This window comes from Dipodomys spectabilis, unplaced genomic scaffold (assembly GCF_019054845.1).
Source record: "Dipodomys spectabilis isolate Male_0828 unplaced genomic scaffold, ASM1905484v1 ptg000157l, whole genome shotgun sequence".
Taxonomy (NCBI): Eukaryota; Metazoa; Chordata; class Mammalia; order Rodentia; family Heteromyidae; genus Dipodomys; species Dipodomys spectabilis.
Window position 1 is genome coordinate 5,529,583 of NW_024870834.1, and position 24,397 is coordinate 5,553,979.

The window sequence follows — 24,397 nt, forward strand, 5'->3', positions numbered from 1 at the left end:
CACGTTGTCTTGTATGTTGACATAGATTATGCCAGATGTGAGGACCTTCTTCATTCACTTTATTCACAAGAGTATAATGACCAAAGGGCAGATCCTTGAAAAGTTGTACTAATGTTTCAATATACTGTAGTTTACCACCACCACTTTCTTACTCATCCTACTCCCTAGTTATTTTCCCCCCAGTTCTTTTCTGCCTTTTCACCAGTCAACTCTGAAATGCCCTAACCCAAACAGTTAAAGCTATTCATTTGAGTATAGTAGGATAGACATAGAAGACATCTCAACTCCCCACCTTTGGGATTAAATAGACCACAGCAGTGAAGGTAAATGCTGGCTAAAAATAAGAAAGGTATTTTTTTTCTTTTTTTCCCCCTAGTTGTGGGGCTTGAACTCTGGGCCTGGTTGCTGTTCCTTAGCTCTTCAGCTCAAGGCTAGCACTCTGCCACTTGAGCCACAGCACCACTTCTTGTTTTCTGGTAGTTTGTTGAAGAGTCTCACCGACTTTCCTGCCCAGGCTAGCTTTGAACCAAGATCCTCAGATCTCAGCCTCCTGAGTAGCTAGACGTACAGGCGTGAGCCACCGGTGCCCAGCTAGGGAAGGGTTTTTTTTCTTTTTTGCCGGTCCTGGGCCTTGAACTCGGGGCCTTGGCTCTGTTCTTGAGCCTCTCTGTGCTCAAGGCTAACGCTCTACCACTTGAGCCACAGTGCCACTTCCGGCTTTTTCTGCTTATGTGGTACTGAGGAATCAAACCCAGAGCTTCATGCATGCTAGGCAAGCACTAAGCCACATTCCCAGCCCATAAGGGAAGATTTTTTGTGTGTGTGTGAAAATACTGTACAGAGGAGTTACAATTACATTGTAAGATAATGAGCACATTTCTTATCAAGCATTGTAGCCTCCTCCTTTGTTTCCCCTTCCCATCCCTTCATATCCTCCCCCCCATCCCATCCCCCCCACCAAAGTTGTAAAGTTCATTTTTCGACATAACGACTTGTACATCTCATTGTTGCAATGGGTCCTGTATCCCTGATAAGGGAGAATTTTTAAGGAAGCTTTGATACAAATAAATAGTAATGACTTCTGAAGTCAAACTCAGCAAAGTGCTACTACTGGGGAAAAAAAAAGTCTTAATGTTCTGAAAATGCCCATATGAAAAAGTAGGGGAGGGGCTGGGAAGGTGGCTCAGTGGTAGAGTGCTTGCCTTGCATGTATGAGGTCCTGGGTTCGATTCCTCAGCACCACATAAATAGAAAAAGCCGGAAGTGGTGCTGTTGCTCAAGTGGTAGAGCACTAAGCTTGAGCTGAAGAGCCCAGGCCTAGAGTTCAGGCCCCACAACCAACAACAACAAAAAGTAGGAGAATGACCCTTCAGACACAAGCTCTCTGAACTCTGGACATAATGGAGAATTTAGCTGATTACAGTCTGAGCCTGCTGAGCCAGATGTCCTGAGGGCTTCCCAGCAAGTAGCTGTCTGGCTTAATCTGTGCCAGAGTCCATCTGCTCTATCACAGTATACTCTCCAATTTGTTATTGTTGTCCTTAAAGCTCTTCAGAGCAAGAAAGTATTTGGTGTCTTTACTCTGACCTGAAGGGGAGATAGAGAGCTGATTATTGTTGGGGAGACTTCAGGGGACTGAATTTGGTCTTTGCCCACCTACTGGGTATTGTTGAGAGCTCCCTATTCATGCTTTTACCACAGTGACCTGCTCACTCAGAGCTGTCTGGTTAGTGCAGGTATCCAGTCTGGCCAAAAACCCCTGTCCCACAGTAGGCTGTACATAGCCATCCACCAGGATATCAACGAGAGCCTTTTGCATACCCTTGAAAAGAGTAGTAGTGGTATTTTGTAGACCTAGCAAGTAGGAGCAGAAATTCTTGCCTATTAAGTAATGAGGGTGTCGGCCTTATGCATAAAACAGGATATCAGAGGCACAGATTACATCAAAAGCTTTCATCCTATATACATAGAGAGAGAGATAGTTGTAGCAACTTTGATTTCCCTGTGTTTCCAGTTGTAGCAGTGTTGCATCATCATCTGCAGGGAGTTGGAGTTCACAGGTGGTATCCTGAGCTCTAGAAAGTTGAGTATCTTTCTCTTTTTTCAGGTCGTTGGGGGCATTGTATCCCATGGGGACATGAGGCTCCCTTCTAGATTTCATTGCAAAGCACATGATTTGCCTCTTCACAAAAATAAATAGTACAAATTCTGGCTCCAGTAGGCCATTCTCAGCATGACATTCCCCCTGATAGCCAGTTACTGCTGGACACCATGGCCTCCCTGTCTTCATAGAACTGCTCAGGTTTTCCTGCTGCCCTGACTCATTAGCGCAGGCTCAACTGAAGCCATGATGCCTGGGTTCTTTGCAGCTTCATGGCCATTTCCTTGTGGGGGGAGAGGGGGTACCAGGCATGTAGAGAGCTCTTGTGACTCTCAGTTTCCTCTTACATAAACCCAGTAAGCTAGTTGGGAGCTTTTCTGTTACAAGTCTTAAGCTACTATTCTCTTAACCTTTCTGGGCATCCAGTGGTTTGATAACTGCCTATCTAACACATGGGGCTCAGAACAACAAGAGAGCAGTGCTATGCAGCATTAGCCTCTGATGAAGATTACATGCTTGTTCTTTTAGAGTCTGAGATTGCCTTATCTTTATGGCATCCAGGTTTATAGTTTACATTCGTGGAGCTAAAATACCCAGATAGTACTACTTTACATAGGTAGTAATTAAGCTAAGTTCACCCCTATCATCTACTGTGAAGTTGATTTTTATTAGTCTTAAGTATAATTCTATTTCATATTCATCTTGACTTTGTTGCCAGTTATGACTCTGCTTTTCAATGTGTTGTTAACCAGGCTTCCACATCTAATACATACATTCCACATCTATAGCCAAGTTCTTGTCCAACATGGCAAAGATAGAGACTCTACTTGCAAGTTAATCAGTACTGTTTATAAATGGTTCTGTTAACCACAGTTCTGTCATTCACTTCATATCTTCAAGGATCTCATTTGTGTATTCAGCACATTTTTATTTAGTGCCTTTCATGTGCAAGAAGGTGTTAATGACATGCCAAAAGCAGCAGGTCCTGTCTCATGATAATAAACTAGTAGCATCTTGTTTAAGAAAAAGTATTTGTTAAAAAAGCTTTGTTTAAAAAAAAATACAGATCTCTGTATTTCTCCTCATCAGAAAAGAGAAGGAAGCACTACTTGATATAGGTGCCATATTGGCTGCTAATGATCTTGTATCACCTCAACAGTGGGTTCTTCTTACCTTCCATGATTTGGTGTCCTTTTGTTAGGCTATAAAGCTCCAAATTTATTGGAAAGCAATCTGTGAAGTAGCCATATTGTTACTATTTGTCATGATGGCATTTAAATGCTTCTTTTTTTTTTAATATGACCAGGATTATTTTTAATTTATAATAGTCTTAATGAAGAATTTCTACCCAACTTTAGCCATTTTTCCTTCTATAGTCTATATCATTCAGATTTTACATATTGTTATCTTTATATTTAAAATGACCTGTCTTAAAGAGAATAGCCATCTGTCCACAGATTTTCTTTAAGTTCTTGAAATGGCATAGCTGTTTTCTCTAGCATCTTTTTCACTTAAACCACTTATTTCTTTTTCATTTAACCAGAATTAAACCTAGATGAGCACAAAACTTTAATGCTTTGCCAATTTTTGAGAGATTAAACTATTAATGCAAGGTAATTTTTATTTGAATGATAGAAGAATCTTCATAAATAGCAACCAACCTGTATTTTTCTCAGATGAATGCTCTATCAGTCAGGTGTCATCTGTGGCCTTCCTCTGGTCAGCTTTTACAACCCTATCATTTTTATTTACTCTTCTTTCTCCCTTTGGTTCAGTGTTTTCTACTGTACTACCATACTCAGACTATTGAATTTAAACATAAATATTTATTTTATTAAGCAGATATGAAGATTCTTTGCCTTTTTCTCTAGATCCATTTCTGTAATGAATCCAATTTCCTATGGATGTCTATTGCTATCCTATCCTACCAAGTCTTGGTGACTTCCTTGAGTTCTTTTTTACTACTACAACTTTTACATATAGTGCCAGCACACTTATGTTCAATACGTAATATTTATGATTAATCTCAAGAAGTATTTGCCTTCTCTTTTAGGCTGTGAGGATATCATTGCTGAGAGCATCTCATTAGATACCTTAATTGCCATCCTCAAGTGGAGCTCGCATCCATATGGCTCCAAGTGGGTGCACCGGCAAGCTTTGCATTTCCTCTGTGAGGAATTGTCCCAGGTCATGACTTCGGATATTTTTTATGAACTCAGCAAAGACCATCTGCTTACTGCTATCCAGTCTGACTACCTACAGGTAATCATTTTTACACCTCTCAAATTCATTGTCATTGATATTTGTACCAAAAAAATCCATCGATTCTCCATGACTCTTCTGTCTGGAGTAGGACAAGGGGAGGGAAATAGGCTGTGATAAATCACCCAGGAATGTTCTCTTCATATTTATACAACAAAAGCCTTCTGGCTCATTGGCCCATTGTGAATACTGCTTCCATGACTCACCAATGTGAACAAGGCCACGACCTATCCAACTACACCAAATAGAGGTTGAGGCTAGACAAGGGCACATCCCAACAATAATATTCTGTTGATATGCATTTACTTTAATAGTTCCTTTTAGTTGAATATCAGTTGTATAGATTGTAGTCAGTAGCTTAAAAAAGCACAAAGTAAAAACGTTCAATTTCTTACCTGCTTCATCTACTATAAAAAAATAATGTTTTGTATGTATTCTGTCAAAGTACAATGTTATTTTCAAGTTTGTATTGGAGAGGATTTTTTTTCTTCTTTGATACAGGGTTTCATTATGTAGTTCAGTCTGGCCTTAGACTTGAACCGTTCCTGCCTGGCCTCCTTGGAACCATAGTTCTTCCAGTTTTAGCTTCCCAAGTGGCTAGAATTGTAGGCATGAGCCAACAGCACCCCACTTGGAATTAAGTAAATGCTTTGTGCTTGATTTATATGTCAGTCTAATTTGCTAATTTTAAACTAATAAATTTTAGATATATCAAAAATTACTTATTTTTGGTGCCAGTACTGGAGCTTGAACTTGGAGCCCTCTCGATTAGCTTTTTCCCCAAGACTGGCGCTCTTACCACTTGAGCCCCAGTTCATGTACAGCTTTCTGCTGGTTAATTGAAGATGAGTCTGTCAGATTTGTCTGCCTGGATTGGCCTTGAAGCTTGTTCCTCAGATCTCTGCCTTCTGATTAGGATGATAGGTGTAAGCCACTAGTGCCTTGCAAAGCTTTTTTTTAAGTTTAAGGTTTGTTTTTGCATTGGCTGTATGAATTTTATGCCAAAAAATATATAGCAGTTTTAATGTGATGGAACCAAATCAGTTGAGCTGCTTCCTACATCTTTGTGTGTTTGCTAGATAAATTATGAAATGTCAACATCTCTGTCAGAAAATGAAAGGAAAAGTTAAATTCAGATCTGTGTGTTTTCTGCAACATTGCTTTGGTTGCCATCCAAATGTCACACTTGGACTTGATTTGTGGGAACCTTTGTTCATTAATCTTGTCTTGCTGTCCTGTCAAGACTAGTTGTTTGTGGGAGTTAGTCAATTACCTCAGGTAATTGTCTTTATTTAGGAGCTTTGCATTCCTTGTAGACAGTTAAAATCTTAGAGTGCAGCCTAGGTTTAAAAATAGTAACCAGGGTGCTGGGAAAGTAGCTCAGAGGTAGAGTGCTTGCCTCCCATGCATGAGGCCCTAGGTTCAATTCCTCAGCACCACATAAACACAAAAAGCGGAAAGTGGGCTCTGTGGCTCAAGTGTAGAGCACTAGCCTTGAGCTGAAGAGCTGAGGGGCAGCACCCAGGCAGAGTTCAACCCACAGACCCAAAAAAAAAAAAAAAAAAAAAAAAAAATTTAAACAGAAATAAGGAAAAAAGAGTAAACAGAAATAAGGGGCCCAGGGCTGGGAAGGTGGCTCAGTGGTAGAGCGCTTGCCTTGCATGCTCAAGGCCCTGGGTTCGATTCCTCAGCACCACATAAGAAAAAAGAAAAAAGCTGGAAGTGGCGCTGTAGCTCAAGTGGTAGAGCGCTAGCCTTGAGCTGAAGAGCTGAGGGATAGCTCCCAGGCCCAGAGTTCAGGCCCCACAACCGGACCCAAAAAAAAAAACAAAAACAAAAAAGAAATAAGGGGCTCATTGCCATTTCACAGATTATACTTCAAAGGTCCCTTAAAACCTGCAAAATTCCTAGTAGAGATTTCAACCTCTCTTCCCATCTTTGCTAGGTAGTAGTCCCTGGTAGCACTGCGTTTTTTACTTTTATGTATTTATCTACATCTTATCCCCAAGGAAGATCTTAAGGTAACTGTAGAAAACCCATTTACTACGATAAAATACACTTAAAATAGGAGACCACAGAATTAATTTCTGTACATTTGTTGTTAATGAACCAGAAACAGAATTATGAAATTTTAGATAGCCAGTATAAAGAGGAAAACATGGTAAGTTGTACTGTGTATTTACATTTAACCTAGAAAAAGTCACTATAATAAACATAAACCATCTTTTATTATAGGCAAGCGAGCAAGATATCCTTAAATATCTGATTAAATGGGGAGAGCATCAGTTGATGAAAAGAATAGCAGACAGAGGTAAGTTAAGACAACTAGATTGTGCCAATCAGCTTACATATCTTGTTAGGGGTTTTATATCCCAAAGCTTACTGCAATGCATGCAGTATGCCAGTCTTACAAACAGTACCAATCTGGCCATCAGTGCCTCACACTTGTAATCCTAGCTACCTCAGAAGGCTGAGATCTGAGGATTATGATTCAAAGCCAGCCCAGACAGAAAAGACCATGAGACTCTTATTTCCAGTTAACTACCAGAAAAAGCAAGAAGTGAAACTGTGGCTCCAACGATAGTGTTAGCCCTGACAACATAAAGCTTGTACCTAGGCCCTGAGTTCAAGCCCAAGACCAACCACAAAAAAAAACAGTTTTGGCCTGGCACTAGTAGCTCGTACTTATATTCATTGATGCTTAAGAGGCTGATATCTGAGAATCAACCTTCAAAGCCAGCTAGAGTCCAAGAGACTGGACTGGAGGCATAGCTCAATTGTTAGAGTACCAGCTATGAGCAAAACAGCCAAGCAGAAAGTACAAAGTCCTGAGGTGAAGTCCCTGTACTCACAAAAGAATATATATATATTTATATTTCTATAGTATATCATATTTTTTATTATATTTCATATTTATACATGCATACAGTATTGAACACTATTCAGTGGTGTGGAAATAGAAGTTTTTATAGTCAAGAGAAGAGGTGTTATATATATGTTGTTAAATATATCAAAATTTTATTTCACAGTTTTAAAAAGTTATGTAATCAAGTATTACAAAAGCTTATTGTTAATAGAATATTTCTAGAATTATTGTTCATGATTGCACAACAATATGAATGTATGAAAAGCCACTGGATTTCATACTTTAAAATTGTGAGAATGACTGGGTGTCAGTGGTACACACCTATCCTAGCTACTCAGTAGGCTGCGATATGAGAAACATGGTTCAGAGCCAACCCAGGCAGACAAATCCAAGACATTCTCTTGCCTCCAGTTAGCCATGGTGTAACTGATAAGACAGTTGCCATAAATGGAAAAAGCCATGTACTGACTTTTTAAAAATCCTAGTACTGACTTTTAAAAAAAAGGTCAAAATGATAAGATGGTGAGTTTGTTTTTTGTTTGTTTGTTTTTTTGTCGGTCTTGGGGCTTGAACTCTTGGCTTGGGTGCTGTCTCTCAGCTCTTCAGCTCAAGGCAAGTGCTCTACTGCTTGAGTCACAGTGCCACTTCTGGTTTTCTAGTGGTTTATTGGAGATAAGAGTCTCACGGACTTTCCTTGCCGAGGCTGACTTTGAACCCTCGGATCTCAGCCTCCTGAGTAGCTAGGATTACCAAATTGTTGGGGGTTTTAGTTTGATTTTTGTCAGTTGTGGGCTTTGAACTCAGGGCCTGGGCACTGTCCCTGATCTCTTTTGCTCAAGGGTAGCACCCCACAGCTCCACTTCTGGTTTTCTGGTCATTAATTGGAGATAAAGCCCAGTCTGGCTTTGAATCATGATCCTCAGATCTCAGTGGAGAAACTAGGATTATAAGTGTGAGCCACTAGTACCCAGCTAAACCTTTTCTTTCTTTCCTTTCTTTTCCTTTCTCTCTCTCTCTCTCTCTCTCTCTCACACACACACACACACACACACACACACTTTCATTGCTCATGGGGCTTGAATTCAGTCTGGGTGCTGTCCCTGAGCTTTTGTGCTCAAGGTTAGTGCTCTACCACTTTGAGCCCACAGCTCCACTTCCAGTTTTCTACTAGTTAATTGAGATAAGAGTCTCACTTTCCTGCCTGGGCTGGCTTTGAACCTCAATCCACAGATCTCTAGGATTACAGGTGTGAGCCACCAGCACCTGGCTTCAAACCTTTTCAGTAGTGTCCCTTTAATATACTAGTACCCAAGCACTAGGAAACAAAATCAGTTCTATTGTATTTGCCCACATTTATTTCTCTTTATTCTGTAAAAAGCTTTAACTACTTGAATTTTATGCGTGCGTGTGCGTGTGCGTGTGTGTGTGTATGTGTGTGTTCTTTCCAGTACTAGGGCTTGAACTCGAAGATTTCTCTGCCCAGGCTGGTATCAAACCTCAATTCTCAGATCTTAGACTCCTGAGTAGCTAGGATTATAGGACACCAGCTCAGATTTAATTTTGTTTTTTGCTCTCTTTCTATGCCGGTACTGGGGCCTTAGGCCCCTTAGCTTTTTCACTCAAGGCTGGCACTCTACCACTTGCGCCACACCTCCATTTCTGGTTTATATTATTCTTGTGTGGTTAATTGGAGATAAGAGTCTTACAGATTTTTTTGCCTGGGTTTGTTTTGAACCAGGATCTTTTTTTTTTTTTTTGGTTCCGGTCAGGGAGCCTGAACTCTGGGCCTGGGCACTGTCCCTCAGCTCTTCAGCTCAAGGCTAGTGCTCTACCACTTGAGCCACAGCGCCACTTCCGGCTTTTTTCTTTTTGCTTATGTGGTGCTGAGGAATCAAACCCAGGGCCTCAGGCATGCAAGGCAAGCGCTCTACCACTGAGCCACCTTCCCAGCTGAACCAGGATCCTTAGATCTCAGCCTGAGTATATAGGATTATAGGCATCAGCCACCAACTCCCAGCAAACTTAAAATGTTTTGAATCTTAAATTTTTTAATCTTTTTCTTATTTTTTTGTTGGTTGTGGGGCTTGAACTCTGGGCCTGGGCACAGTCCCTGAGCTCTTCAGATCAAGGCAAGCGCTCTACCACTTGAGCCCAGCACCACTTCCAGTTTTCTGGTAGTTAATTGGAGATAAAAGTCTCATAGACGTTCCTGCCCGGGCTGACTTTGAACCATGATCCTAAGATCTCAGCTTCCTGATTAGGATTACAGGCATGAGCCACTGGCACCCAGCTTAAAAAATAATTTTATTTATTTATTTATTTTTGGTAGTGGGGCTTAACCTCTTGGCCTGGGCGCTCTCCCTGAGCGCTTCAGCTCAAGATTAGCACTCTACCACTTGAGTCACAGTGCCACTTCCGGTTTTCTAGTTGTTTATTGGAGATGAGTCTCACGGACTTTCCTGCCTTGGCTGGCTTTGTACCATGATCCTCAGATCTCAGCCTCTTGAGTAGTAGCTAGGATTACAGGCATAAGCCACCGGAGCCCAGCTTAAAAATTTTTTATAATGCCAAATCCATTCATGGAATTGTGGGGGGAGCCCAGGGGGAAGGTTCTGTGTGCCGGCTGTGAGGCTTGATCTTAGAGCCTGGGTAAGGCTAGCACTCTAGTATTTGAGCCACAGTTCCACTTAAGATTGTTTGTTTGTTTTTGTTTTGTTGTTGTTTTTAGTGGTCAATTGAAGATAAGCTCGTGGACTTTCCTACCCACACTGATTTCAAATCATACTCTTCAGATCTCAACCTCCTGAGTAGCTAGTATTCCAGGCATGAACCTGGCTGCAAAATTTTATTTGCAAATTATCCTGCTTTGAAAAATGTAGATGGGTACTAGCCCTGGCAGTACTTAACTCCATTAAATTACTCAGAAAAAGCTGGAAGTGGCACTGTGGCTCAAGTTGGTAGAGCACTAGCCTTGAGCAAAAGAGGCTCAGGAACAGTGCCCAAGTTCTGAGTTCAAGTCCTAGAACTAGCAAAAAAAAAAAATATTTTTGTAACTTGAAAATCCATTCCTGCCATTTTTAAGAGCACACAAAGAGTAAGAAATAAATGCTTGTTACCTAGTACACACATCCCCAGCTGAAGTTGAACAAGACACCAAGGCTTCATCTTCTTTCAGATCTACTGTAAACAAGTGTCCTTTTCACAGTCTATTTAGTACCCTTTTTTATGTTTCTTGTTCATAATGTGTGTTATATAAATGTCACTGGAACCTGAGTTTCTGTGCTGTTGACCTCATATGAATTCAGTATTAAATAAAGAATATATGTTATAAGAAGTCTTTAAATAGAAACATGTAAAACAAAGTCATATCTTAATCAGTTGATGAAACTGCTTTGCTCAGAGGTTTATAGGAAATTAACACTGTGTTTTCATAGGAGCAGTGGTTTGGTTTCATTAAGTCACTATTTGTGTGAATTTTGTAGGACATAACTATATACCCAAGTAAGAAGAATCATTGCCTTTAACTTCATAATCATTATTAAAGGCCATTGGTTCATTGATGTGAGGCTGGTCGTAATGAAAGGACATATTTACTTTGATCAAATAAAAGCAGCCTTAAGGGATAAAATATCCTTTAAAACAGTAGTTTAAAACAGTAGTTTTCGGGGCTGGGAAGGTGGCTCAGTGGTAGAGTGCTTGCCTTGCAATGCATGAGGCCCTGGGTTCGATTCCTCAGCACCACATAGGCAAAAAGAAAAAAGCCAGAAGTGGTGCTGTGGCTCAAGTGGTAGAGTGCTAGCTTTGAGCTGAAGAGCTGAGGGGCAGCGCCCAGGCCCAGAGTTCAGGCCCCACGACCGGACCCAAAAAAAAAAAGAAAGAAAACAGTAGTTTTCATTGTGAGATTAGCATGGAAAGTTCCTCTGCTAGGGATAAGAAGGAAGCTAAGCCAGAAAGGCCACATTTTTTTTTCACCACCTTTTATAAAAGTGGTTCATACCTATTACTTACTTGGGGATTCACATAATATTTCATATGAAAACAAAGCACTGCTTAAAGGAAAAGAATTGTTTTGAGGATTGGTAGGATAGCCCAGTGGTACAGCACCACCTTTCTAGAATGTATGAGGCCCAGGGTTTGATCCCCATTACCAAAATGGGAAATTAATTATGTATAAATCCAAATCATAACAAGGCAGTTATAACACAGTTGTAACTATTCTTTATTTGAATGACTCCAGAAAAAAAACTTGTAAAAAATGCTGCATCACATGATTTAAAGAAGATCCAGGCCAGCCACTGGTGGTTGACGCCTGTAATCCTAGCTACTCAGGAGGCTGAGATCTGAGGATTCCTTCTTGGGCAGGAAAGTCTATGAGACTCTTATCACCAATTAAACACCAGAAAACCAGAAGTGGCACTGTGGCTCAACTAGTAGAGTGCTTGCTTGAGCTCAAGAGCTGAGGGATGGTGAGTGCCCAGGCCTAGACTTCAAGCCCCATGACCAACCGGGAAAAAAAAAAAAGCTGGGCACCCGTGGCTCAAGCCTGTAATCCTAGCTGCTCAGGAGGCTGAGATCTGAGTTTCATGGTTCAAAGCCAGCCTGGGCAGAAAAGTCCTTAGAACTTATATCTCCAATAAACCACTAGAATAAAACTGGAAGTGGCGCTGTGGCTCAAGTGGTAGAGCATTCGCCTTAAGCTGAAGAGCGCAGGGATAGCGCCCAAGCCTAGAGTTCAAGCCCTGTGACCGACCAAAAAAAAAAAAACAGAAGAAGAGGAAGATACAGACTGCTTATAGAATACTTGTAAAAATCCAGCATTTACTATATTCATGAATGAAGTTTTGGGTTGTTTTGTTTTTGTGGTGCTGAAAATTGAACTCAGGCATGTACTTTTCTAGGCAGGTGCTCTGTCACTTGAGACACACACCCCAGCCCTTGTTGCTTTCATTGTTTTGAGGATAGGATAGGGTCTTTTCCTAGGTTTTTCCTAGGCTGGCTTGTTGAACTACAATCATCCTGTTTATACTTTTCGTATAGCTAGAATGACAGGTGTAGCCCACCATGCTCAGATACTATTTGTGGTAGGAGTTTCACTATTTGCCCAAGCTGGCTTTGAACCACAATCTTCCCAAGTATCAATGTTAATATTTTAATATAATTTTGTTATTACTAAGGTGTTACATAAAGGGATTACCATTTCATAAGTCAGGTAATGACTACATTTCTTTTTTTTTTTTTAGCCGGTCATGGGGCCTGAACTCTGGGTCTGGGCGCTGTCCCTCAGCTCTTCAGCTCAAGGCTAGCGCTCTACCACTGGAGCCACAGTGCCACTTCGGGCTTTTTCTGTTTATGTGGTGCTGAGGAATCGAACCCAGGGCCTCATGCTTGCAAAGCATGCACTCTACCGCTGAGCTACCTTCCCAGCCCCATGACTACATTTCTTTTTGGACAATGTCACCCACCCTTTCCTTTACTTTTCCCCCCACCCCATTTCAATGTTTGTTTTATTTTATTTTTTATTTTTTTTTAATTGTGAAAATAACGTACAGAGGGGTTACAATTACATGGGCAAGGTAGTGAGTACATTTCTTACCAAGCATTGTTGCCTCCTCCTTTGTTTCCCCTTCCCATCCCTTCCCATCTCCCCCCCACACACACCCCCACCCCACCCCCACCAAATTTGTGAAATGAACCCCAAGATAAAGATTCAAATGGTTTTTCTTTCTTGCGATTGTTTCTAACATATTTATAAGATAATTTTTTTTGTTGCTTTGTATGTCCCTCTCCCACGGTATAACCTCTGCTTTCACTGTATTTGATGTTGGTATAATTTGTGGAGGGGAAGGGAAAAAACAAATTGTTTAAATAGGGACACAGGTGGACCCATTGCAACAATGAGATGTACCAGTCATTATGTCAATGTTTATTTTAGTTTATTTTGTCGGTCGTGGGCTTGCTCTGGGCCTAGTCACGATCTGTCCCTCAGCTCCTTAGCTCAAGACTAGCACTCTACCACTTGAGGCACAGTACCACTTCCAGTTTTCTGAGTGGCTTATTGGAGATAAGAGTCTCACGGACTTTCCTGGCTTTGAACCACGATCCTCAGTTCTCAGCCTCCTGAGTAGCTAGGCTCAGCCTCCTGAGCCATCAATGCCCAGCCAATGTTATTATTTTTAAGAAAAAGGAGATAACCCGCCCCCTAGATTAAAGACATTATTAAAGATTTCCAAAATTATATTATTTTTCTTCCCAGTATTATAAGCAAATCTGTATTTTTACATCTTCCCTTTTCATTAATAGTCAAGAAGGAAAACATTCTCTGCTCTGAACAATGGACATTCATTACGTGTCAGAGTTCAAAGGGTCCACACACATGCAGTAAGATTTCATAAAAATCTTTTTTTCTTTTAGCAGTGCTGGATTTGAAACTCAGGGCCTCACACTTGATCGACAGTTCTCTGTCACTTGAACTATGCCCTTTAGCACTCCTGATAGACCCCACCCCCTTCTTTTTTTTTTTTTTTTTTTGCCAGTCTTGAAGCTTGAACTCAGGCCCCAGCACTGTCCCTGAGCTTCTTTTGCTCAAAGCCAATACTAACACTCTACCACTTGAGCCGCAGCACCACTTCTGGCTTTTTCTATTTATGTGGTGCTGAGGAATCGAACCCAGGGCTTCATGTATGCTCGGCAAGCATCCTACCGCTAAGCCACATTCCCAGCCAAGAATGTATCCCTAAAATGTCTGACTTTTTGGACTACTTTAAAATAAAATAAGGGCATTGTACAGCATGCAGCTTAGTTTGCTCATTAGTATATGTATTCGCTAACAATTTAACACGTATCAATCACTTGGTATCCAAAGGAGGAAAGCCTAATGTATATTAATTCTATCAAGGTGTGTGTGTGTGTGTGTGTGTGTGTGTGTGTGTGTGTGTGTGTGTGTGTGTGTGTGTGTGTGTGTGTGTGTGTGTGTGTGTGTGTGTGTGTGTGTGTGTGTGTGTGTGTGTGTGTGTGTGTGTGACTACTGGGGCTTGAACTCAGGCTTGGTGCTCATTTAGCTTGCTTGTTTGTGACTGGCACTCTATCCCTAGGCCCAAACCTTCAGCCTACTTTTCTGCAGGTTAGTTGGAGATGGTATTGAAAGGACTTTTCTGCCTGGACTGGCTTTGAATTTTGATCATCCAGGTCTCAGCCTTCTGAGAGGTGTTAGTCTTCTATCAAGTTTTATGATTTTTATAGGCCCAGGGCCCAGGCCCTGAGTTCAAGCCCCAGGACTGGCAAAAAAAAAAAAAAATACATTTTTGATCAAACTCCAGATGTTGATAGATTGTCATCTTTCCTAGTTTGAGTTAGTTGATAGGAAAGACTTTTATTCTTTAGGAAAAAATATTGCTGTTCTTGGTTATTATACTTTTTCTTTATCTAAATAAGCTGCTTTAAAAGAAAAAAAGATGTTTTTACATCCCGTGAAAGCAAATATAGTGATATACATAGAATGATACTGAATGTAGAGTGTGTATGGAGAAAACAGCCTGTCTCCTGAAATTTGGATTTGGTTGGAGACTTTGAATTTTCTGTCTCTTAGAACCAAACTTACTGAGTGGCACTGCACATAGTGTGAACAAAAGAGGTGTGAAAAGACGGGACCTGGACATGGAAGAACTTCGAGAGATTCTTTCTTCTCTTTTACCTTTTGTGCGGATTGAACACATCTTACCTATAAACAGCGAAGTATTAAGTGATGCAGTAAGTGGCTTCTTTCATTTAAATCCCTTCCATGAGAAAGCAAAATGCCAGGCTTTTCTTCTTTCAGTCATTACAAAAAATTTCTCCTTCTAAAAAAGTATTGTGAAACTGCAAATTCCATGAGGACAGAAATAAATGTCTGTTTTATGCAATGTTGTGGCCTCAATGTCCTCACATAGTACAAATAAATGTTTGATAGGTGAGAGTTGACTTGGTAAATAGGTCTTATAAGAGTATAGTTCCAGGTAGAATTAATCATTTTTCTGTGTAGATCAAGTAGATCCTTATTATAAGAGGAAAATGGAGACTCTTCAAGTACAGAAACAAGTCAAGACAGCTAGAGGATTGATTCATATAAAAGATTCATGGAAGCCAGATACCATTGGCTCACACCTGTAATCCTAGCTACTCAGGAGGCTGAGATCTGAGGAACACAGTTCAAAGCCAGCCCAAACAGGAAAGTCTGTGAGCGTTTTATCTCCCGCTAATTACCAAAAAGCCAGAAGTGAAGCTCTGGCTCAAGTGGTAGAGTGTTAGCCTTGAGCAAAAAAGCACAGTGCCTTGGCCTTTAGTATAAGCCTTAGTACTGACACCAAAAAAAATAAAAGTTAGGCACTGGTGCCTCACACCTGTAATCCTAGCTACTCAGGAAGTTGAGATCTGAGGATCACAGTTGAAAGTCAGCTGTCACAGGAAAGTCCATGACACTTTATCTCCAATTAAACACAAGAAAACCAGAAGTAGCACTGTGACTCAAAAGTGGTAAAGCACTAACCTTGAGCGAAGGAGCTCAGGGACAACGCCCAGTCCTGATGACTGACCAGAAGAGAGAAATGGGGAGAGAGGGAGAGAGGGAGGAAGAAAAGGATACATAGACCTTCTGACTGTACTTCTGACCATTTCAATATTAATGGCACTGATATTTCATGTTTTTTAGGGTTGTTGGTGTGTCCTAGGTTTGAACTTAGAGCCTGGGCACTGTTCTTAAGCTTTTGTGCTTAAAGCTAGTGTTTTACCACTTGAGTCACAGCTCCACATGTAGCTTCTTGGGGGTTAATTGGAGTTAAGAGTCACAGAGTTTCTCACCTGGGCTGGCTTCTAACCACAGACCTCAAATCTCAGCCTCATAAATATCTAGGATCATAGGCGTGAGCCACTGGCACTTAGCTTCATTGTTTTGTTTTTTGGGTTTTTTTTGTTTTTTGGGGGGGGTCCGGTCGTGGGACCTGAACTCTGGGCCTGGGAGCTGTCCCTCAGCTCTTCAGCTCAAGGCTAGTGCTCTACCACTTGAGCCACAGCGCCACTTTGGGCTTTTTTCTTTTTGCTTATGTGGTGCTGAGAAATTGAACCCAGGGCCTCATGCATGCAAGGCAAGCGCTCTACCACTGAGCCACCTTCCCAGCCCCCTATTGTTTTGTTTTTTAACTAATAGAATTGTTTGAATTAATGGGTGGAAAAAATGTTAGTCCCTCATAAGTGAATGCATTTAATGTAATACTTGTAAACGTAGTTTTTTGTTTTTTTTTGTCTTACATAGAAATTTATGTAATAATGGGATACATGTTTCATTATGTGAATAGTGTGTGTAATCATCAAAGCTTGATATTAGCATATCTATCACTTTGATATTTCTTTGTGTTGAAAATATTCAGAATGCTCTTCTAGCTATTTTGAAGTGTATAGTGCGTTGTTATTTGTAGCCACACCACTATGGAAAGGATCACTTAGAACTTACTCTTTCCGATGCCGGGCGCCAGTGGCTCACGCCTGTAATCTTAGCTATTCAGGAGGTTGAGATCTGAGGATCATGGTTCAAAGCCAGCCTGGGCAGGAAAGTCCGTGAGACTCTTACTTCCAATAAACCACTAGAAAACCGGAAGTGGTGCTGTGGCTCAAGCAGTAGAGCGCTCGCCTTGAGCTAAAGAGTTGAGGGACAGTGCCCAAGCCCAGAGTTCAAGCCCCATGACCAACCAAAAAAAAAGAAAAAGAACTTAACTCTTTCTGAATGATACTATTGAACCCATTGGCGGCCCTCCACCTACTGCCTCCAGTAACAGCTATGCTACTCTCAACTTTTTCAGGACAATTTTGGAGTTTGAACTCAGACCTTCCACGTGCTAGGATGTTGCTCAACCACTGGAGCCACAGCTCCCCCCTCCCCTTTTTTTTTTTTTTTGCTGGTCATGGGCCTGAACTCTGGGCCTGGGCGCTGTCCCTCAGCTCTTCAGCTCAAGGCTAGGTAGAGTTTCATAAGTTTCATAAATTTTCTTTCTTGCTGGCCAATAAACCAAGATTCTTCTGCTCTCAGACTTCTCAGTAGCTAGAATTATAGACTTAAGCTACCAGTGCTTAGTTTCTACTGTCAACTTTGATGAGATCAACTCTTATTTCATGTATGAGTGAGATTATACCTGCATTCATCTTTCCTTGCCTGGCTTATTTCATTTTTGTCAGATACCTAGTTTGCAAATGTTTTCTCCTATTCTGTAACCTCTCTCCACTTTGTTGATTGTTTTCCTTTGCTATACAGAGCCTTTAGTTGGATAATCCCATTTGTCTATTTGTTGTTTTGTTAACCATACTTTTGAGGTTTTATCCAAAAAGTCCTTGCCTATACTATTTTCTTCTGGTAATCTGTAGGGAGATTTTTTTTATTTTTTTGCTTGTTTGTTTTGGTGCTAGTCCTCAGGGCTTGGCTGCTGTCTTTCAGCTTTTTTGTCCAAGGCTAACCCTCTACCACTGTGTGGGCTGTCTCTGAACCTTGATTCTTAGGTCTCAGCCTACTTAGTATGGTAGGATTACAGGTATTAACTGAAACTTCTAGAATATAAACATTTTCAAACACTGATGTCTAATCTGTGATTCTAGCATAACAGATAAGGCAAAATTGTCCAAGGAAAAAAGTCTTATTAAAATAGGAATTAAGCCTAATGAACACAAATCATGGTGCTACAGTATTAATTCATTAGCAGGGGAGGGTAAATTTAAATCCTCATTTCTTAGTACAGAAAATCCTTGTTTTATCGAATAAGTATTAAATGAAGGTTTTAAGAGCTAATTGTTCTTATTCTTTCAACACTAATAAAGAAACAACTGAGCCTCCACATACAGTTAAGTGGACAGCACTCCACTTTCTCGAAAAGTTATATATGATCCCTTAAAGTAGAATAAGTCAGTGCTCACTTCACTGTGAGGAGGTAGTGTTTGAACCAAGTCTGTCTTCTCTTAGAGCCTACTGTATGGTGTCCAGTGCCAAGTCTATGTTTTCTCTTGGTTGGAGATGGGTGAGGGATGAGCAAGAGGTAAAAAATCAGTTTTCATTAAATGTTGTTAGTCCAACTTAATTGGGTTTTAATTAATGCCATTCTAGTTAGAGAAAAATAGAAAATTATAGTACATTCTTTTTGCTGATCCCTTTGGATATTATTAAGCATTTGGAAATAATACTATATTTCACATTTCTAATTTTGTATTTAAATGGTAAATTATATACATTTGTAGGTATAAATATTTTGATCTTGGTATTATAATGTTGTATATATCTCTTGATCATCTAAAAATTCTTTTCAAGATGAAAAGAGGCTTGATTAGTACTCCTCCATCAGACATGCTTCCAACAACAGAGGGTGGAAAGTCAAATGCCTGGTTACGTCAGAAAAATGCTGGCATATACGTCCGTCCACGGCTTTTTTCTCCTTATGTAGAAGAAGCAAAGGTAACAAAAATGTCTGAAGATAAGTGACTTATTATAGACTATGCACAAGATGTTTGTTTATGTTGGAATTATTTAAATATTTAGACCTAACCAAAATGCCCAGTAATAGGAAAAAATGAAAGTAAATTCTAGTTTGACTATTCAACAGAGTATTTTTCTGAAATGTCTAATTATGGAGCATAAAAATTCATTCTGAACTTTTCTCAGATACGTTGCCAATTGACTTGCAAATTGTTGTGATTTTACCGAAATCATTGTATTTTATGATCTTAAGGGTAGGAGAATGTTGTGAAAGCAAACCAATTATTTTATCTGACTTCTATAGCAAAGACACACATGATCTCTTGGAACATGGTTCCAGAGTAGCTGACCATTGGAAGTTACATTGAGGGGTTTTTTGTTTGTTTGTTTTAAACTAGCTCAAGGCTAGTTCTGGGGCTTGAACTTCAGGCCTGGGCTCTGTTTCTTAAAAGCTTACAACTAGTGCTTTACCTAATGAGCCACAGCTCCACTTCCCTTTTTTTTTGTTTTTTGGGTTTTTTTGGTGGTTAATTGGAGGTAACAGTCTCGTGGACTTTCCTCTCTCTGGACTGGCTTCAAACCACAATCCTTAGATGTCAGCCTCCTGAGTAGCTAGCATTATAAGCATGGGCCACAAACATCTACCTGCTTTGCTGTTGTTGTGGGTTTTATTTGTTTGTTTTTAATTTTTGTAAAGGCTATATACGGCTATGTTTGGAGGAGTTACAAATGTTACATAAGTCGGGTATTGAGTACTTTTTTTTTTTTTGCTAGTCCTGAGGCTTGAACTCAGGGCCTAGGAAATGTCCCTGAGTTTCTTTTTCTCAAAGTGAGCACTCTACCACTTGAGCCACAGCAACACTTCCAGCTTTTTCTGTTATGTAGTACTAAGAAATCAAACCTAGGGCTTCATGCATGATAGGCAAGCCACTAAGCCACATTCCCAGCTTGAGTACATTTCATTTTTTTGTTGTTGTTGGTCATGGGGCTTGAACTCAGGGCCTGGGTGCTGCCCCACAGCTCTTCAGCTCAAGGCTAGCGCTCACCACTTCCAGTTTTCTAATGATTTATTGGAGATAACAGCTTCACAGCTTTTCTTGCCCAGGCTGGACCATGATCCTCAGATCTTAGCCTCCCGAGTAGCTAGGATTATAGGCATGAGCCACTGGCACCCGGCGAATACATTTCTTTTCGAACAATGTCACCTCTTCCCTCATCTTCTCCCAGTTTTTTCCCTCCCAATCACTCCTCCCTCACATTGTATAATTCATTTTCAACGTAGTAGCTAGTGAATACTACTGCTGTATTTGTTCATCCTTTGTCCCCTCCCCCCCCATTTCTGTGCTCCCCCTTACTCTCACCAAAACTGATAAACTTACATACAAGACAAAAGGTAAAGAATGCTGTTGAGCTTTTAAGGCATACAAACTAAGATAAATTTGCAAGCCCCAAAGTAAACAGTTTCATTGTGGATACTGTAATATAAAGAACTCCTCAGGAAAATATGGCACTGTGAAAATGAAACACTGTAGTTTTATTTGATGTATTCACACATAAGAACTTTAAGGTGGCCTTTGGCTCTATTAATCCTTAAAAGTCAGAAATAACCAGTAAGCTTTTGAAATAAATGTATCAGACTAAATATATTTGGATATAGAATTTATTGTCATAAAAGCTTTCTCATGTATTTCTTCAAATTTTAGTTTAAGATGAATAAAAGGATTTGTGAGATGTCTATTTGACTTAAGTGCTTGATGTTGCTGAGCCCTTAAAAGATCAAGTTTTAATAAACTCCATCAGAAGCCCAGCAACTGTAACTCACACCTATATTCCTAACTACTGAGGAAGCTGAGATCTGAGCATTGTGATTAAGAGCCAGTTTGAGCAGACAAATCTGTGAGATTCTTGTCTCCAAATAACCAGCAAAAAAGTCAGAAATGGAGGTGAGGCTGGTAGAACACCAGCCTTGTATGAAAAAGTCCTTAATAAAGCCCAGAGGTCTTGAGTTGAAGCCCCAGTACCAGTACAAAAAAAAAAAAACAACCTCCAGAGGAAGCTTCATCAGAAGGCTTTAGAGTTCTTCCTCTATGCTGCAGAAGGCTATGTGCATTCCAAATTTGATAATCTTTCTCCCCTAGTAAAAGTGGGAAGTGTTCATATATTACTTCATTTGGGTCATTCTGTAATTTGGTGACATAGATGAATATGAAACTAATTTGACAAAGGCTTCTTTCTAGGTTCATTAAATTTAGTGTCAGTCTTTTAATAGTTTATATTTTGAGCATTTTTGTTGGATTTGATACCCATCATATAGATACATTGTTTTCTTTATAATAATTTCACGTATAACGTTTCTGATTAATTTTATATCTTTCAAATCTTTTCATTTCAAATCTTCTAATTTAAAGGAAATTATTCAAAAGATGATTATATCTTTTCAGAAGGGAGTACTTTTCTCCTTTTCACCAGTATGTGTATATGTATTTGAAGTCAGGGCCTCTTACTTACTAGGCAAGTATTCCCAGCCCCTTGTTGCTTTAGTTATTTTTCCAATAGAAACTCATGCTTTTACCTCCTGTAGCCACCTAAACCCTTATCTTCCTACCTATTTCTCCTGTGTAGGTAAAATTATAGGCATATACCACCATGTTCAGCTTGTTGGTTAAGATGTGGTCTTGATAACTTTTTGCTTAGGCTAGCCACAAACCATGATCCTCCTGATATCTACTTCCATAATAGCTAGTAGGTTTTTTGTCTGGTTGGTTTTCATTTGTTTTTGTTTTTAGTAGGGTCTCACTGTTCTCACCTAGGCTATCCATAAACTCAATCTTGCCTCATAAGGATATCCTCAGACTCATGCCCTTGCCTTAGCTTTTTGAATGCTTGGATTACAGGCATGTACCACTATTTTTGGCTTCTTTCATCACTAATTTTTTTTTTTTTTTTTTTGTCAGCCATGGGCCTTGAACTCAAAGCCTGGGTGTTCTCCCTGAGCTTTTGTGCTCAAGGCTAGCACTCTACCACTTTGAACCATAGTGCCACTTCGTTATCACTAACTTTATTTTATTTTATTTTTTTATTTTTGGGTCTGGTCGTGGGGCCTGAACTCTGGGCCTGCACGCTGTCCCTCAGCTTTCAGCTCAAGGCTAGCGCTCTACCACTTGAGCCACAGCGCCACTACCTGCTTTTTTTCTTTTTGCTTATGTAGTGCTGGGGAATTGAACCCAGGGCCTCATGCATGCAAGGCAAGCGCTCTACCACTGAGCCACCTTACCAGCCCCCTTATCACTAATTTTAAACTTCATAAATGAGCAACAATAAGTGAATTCACCTTTTATTAAATGTAGTAATCTTGTTATAAATATTAACACAAAAAAGTTGACAAATTCTGTTTATTCTGAACTATTATTATTTTAGTCAGTCCTGGATGAGATGATGGTGGAACAGACAGACCTTGTGAGACTGCGAATGGTTAGAATGTCCAACGTTCCAGACACTCTCTATATGGTCAGCAATGCCGTGCCACAGTGCTGCCACATGATCAGCCACCAGCAGATGAGCAGTAACCAGTCAAGCCCTCCTTCGGTTGTAGCCAATGAAATTCCGGGTAAGGCATTGTTTTAGTCAGACCTCACAGTTAAATGATGGATCTTACGGATTTTTGTAATTGCTAGTGATCACCAGCCCTTTTTCTTTGGGGGGGGGGGGGGGGTCCAGTTGTGGGGCCTGAACTCTGGACCTTGGTACTGTCCTTCAGCTCTTCAGCTCAAGGCTAGGGCTCTACCACTTGAGCCACAGCTCCACTTCCAGCTTTTTTTCTTTTTGGTGCTGAGGAATCGAACCCAGGGCCTCAGGCATGCAAGGCAAGCACTCTACCACTGAGCCACCTTCCCAGCCCTTTTTGTATGCTACTCTTCTCCACATTTCAATTCTTTCTATGCCTTATTCTCCTTAAAGAATACTTCTGAGCTAAGACTTTTGTTAATATTAAAATCTTTGTGTGTGTGTGTGTGTGTGTGTGTGAGAGAGAGAGAGAGAGTAGTAGTAGTAGTAGTAGTAGTAGTAGTAGTAGTAGTAGTAGTAGTAGTAGTAGTAGTATTACCTTATCCAGACTGATCTCAAACTCATAGGCTCATGTGATTCTCCTGATTCTGGCTGCCAAGTAGTTTGGGACTATAGATGGACACCACTGAGTAATTATTATTTACTATAAGCTTTTCAGTTTAGCCTAAGATTTCTCAACTCTAGAACTGGATAATTCTGAATATTAGGGGGCTGTATGGCTAGGTATTCAACAGTGTTTCTGGCCTATACATACTACATGCCAGTAGCACACATACACACATATACCCTTATTCTTGTGACATTGGTTTGGAAACTTTTTTTATATTTCTAGATATTGCCAGATGCCCTGTAGAATAAAACCACTTCTGTTGAAAACTAGAAATTCAAAAACAGTGTTGAATTATTTATTTTGGTCATGGGGCTTGAACTCAGGGCCTGGGCACTGTCCCTGAGTTCTTTCACTCAAGGCTACTGCTCTACCACTTTGAGCCTATTCTCCTACCAACCTATCTTTTCCACAGAGATGGGAACTCTTTCAGTTTTGTTGTTATTGTTGTTTTGTGAGGTTGTGTGTGTGTGTGTGCATGCATGCATGCATGTGTGTGTACACATGTATTCCTATAGTGGGGCTTGAACTCAAGGCCTGGCCACTGTCCCTTGGCTTTTTTTTTTTTGGTCGGTCATGGGACTTGAACTCTGGGCCTGAGCACTTCAACTCAAAGCTAGCACTCTACACTTGAGCCACAGCGCCACTTCTGGTTTTCTGGTGGTTTTTATTGGAGATGAGAGTCTCACGTACTTTCCTGCCTGGGTTGCCTTTCATCCGCAATCCTCAGATTTCAGCCTCCTGAGTAGCTAGGATTACAGGTGTAAGCCACCAGTGCCCAGCTGTCCCTTGGCTTTTATGTACTCAAGGCTGCTACTCTACCACTTGAGCCACAGCTCTAGTTCTAGGTTTTTGCTGTTTAATTGGAAATAAAAGTCTTTTTTCTCCAAGCTACCTTTGAACTATAATCCTTAAATCTTACGATATGATATCCTCATGTCTCCCTTTATCTCCCTTTACTTTTTCAGTAAAGGAACGTTAAGTATCTTAGGCTTTATGGGTGGGACATACAGACTATCCAACTACTCATCTCTCACAGACATAGATAATACCAAAAAAAATAGGTGTGTTCCAGTGAAACTTACATAAGTAGATTGCCAGCCAGGCGCTGGTGGCTCAAGCCTGTAACCCTAGCTACTCAGAAGGCTGAGATCTGAGGATCACGGTTCAAAGCCAGCCCAGGCAGGAAAGTCTGTGAGACTCTTATCTCCAATAAACCACTAGAAAACTGGAAGTGGCACTGTGGCTCAAGGGGTAGAGTGCTAGCCTTGAGTTGAAGAGCTGAGGGACAGAGCCCAGGCCCAGAGTTCAAGCCCCATGGCCTGCCAAAAAAAGTAGGTTGCCAGCTTGAGGCATCCCTCAGGCCAAAGCCTACAGCTCTGATCCTATCATCCCCATGTGCATGACTACTGGTACTTCTCTATGTTCTACCTTTACTTGTGTTCCAGCCTCGTCTTAACACTTCACACTTGTACTTCTACTTAGGAGCTGGCTGCTTGTGCCTTATTTTCCATA

The 24,397-nt window shown here is 40.5% G+C and overlaps 1 protein-coding gene and 1 pseudogene across 1 annotated transcript in view; one reads left to right on the forward strand and one right to left on the reverse strand.

Annotated features, from left to right (window-relative positions):
- The window catches only part of Btbd7 (BTB domain containing 7), a 68,501-nt gene that overhangs the window by 34,534 nt on the left and 9,570 nt on the right, over positions 1-24,397 (forward strand). Inside the window, exons 4-8 of the mRNA XM_042692548.1 lie at positions 4,155-4,363; positions 6,599-6,674; positions 14,815-14,975; positions 18,547-18,690; positions 22,129-22,318. Of these exons, the coding sequence (XP_042548482.1) occupies positions 4,155-4,363; positions 6,599-6,674; positions 14,815-14,975; positions 18,547-18,690; positions 22,129-22,318 (780 nt within the window). The remainder of the gene's footprint in view (positions 1-4,154; positions 4,364-6,598; positions 6,675-14,814; positions 14,976-18,546; positions 18,691-22,128; positions 22,319-24,397) is intronic.
- LOC122118669 lies at positions 1,508-2,273 on the reverse strand (annotated as a pseudogene).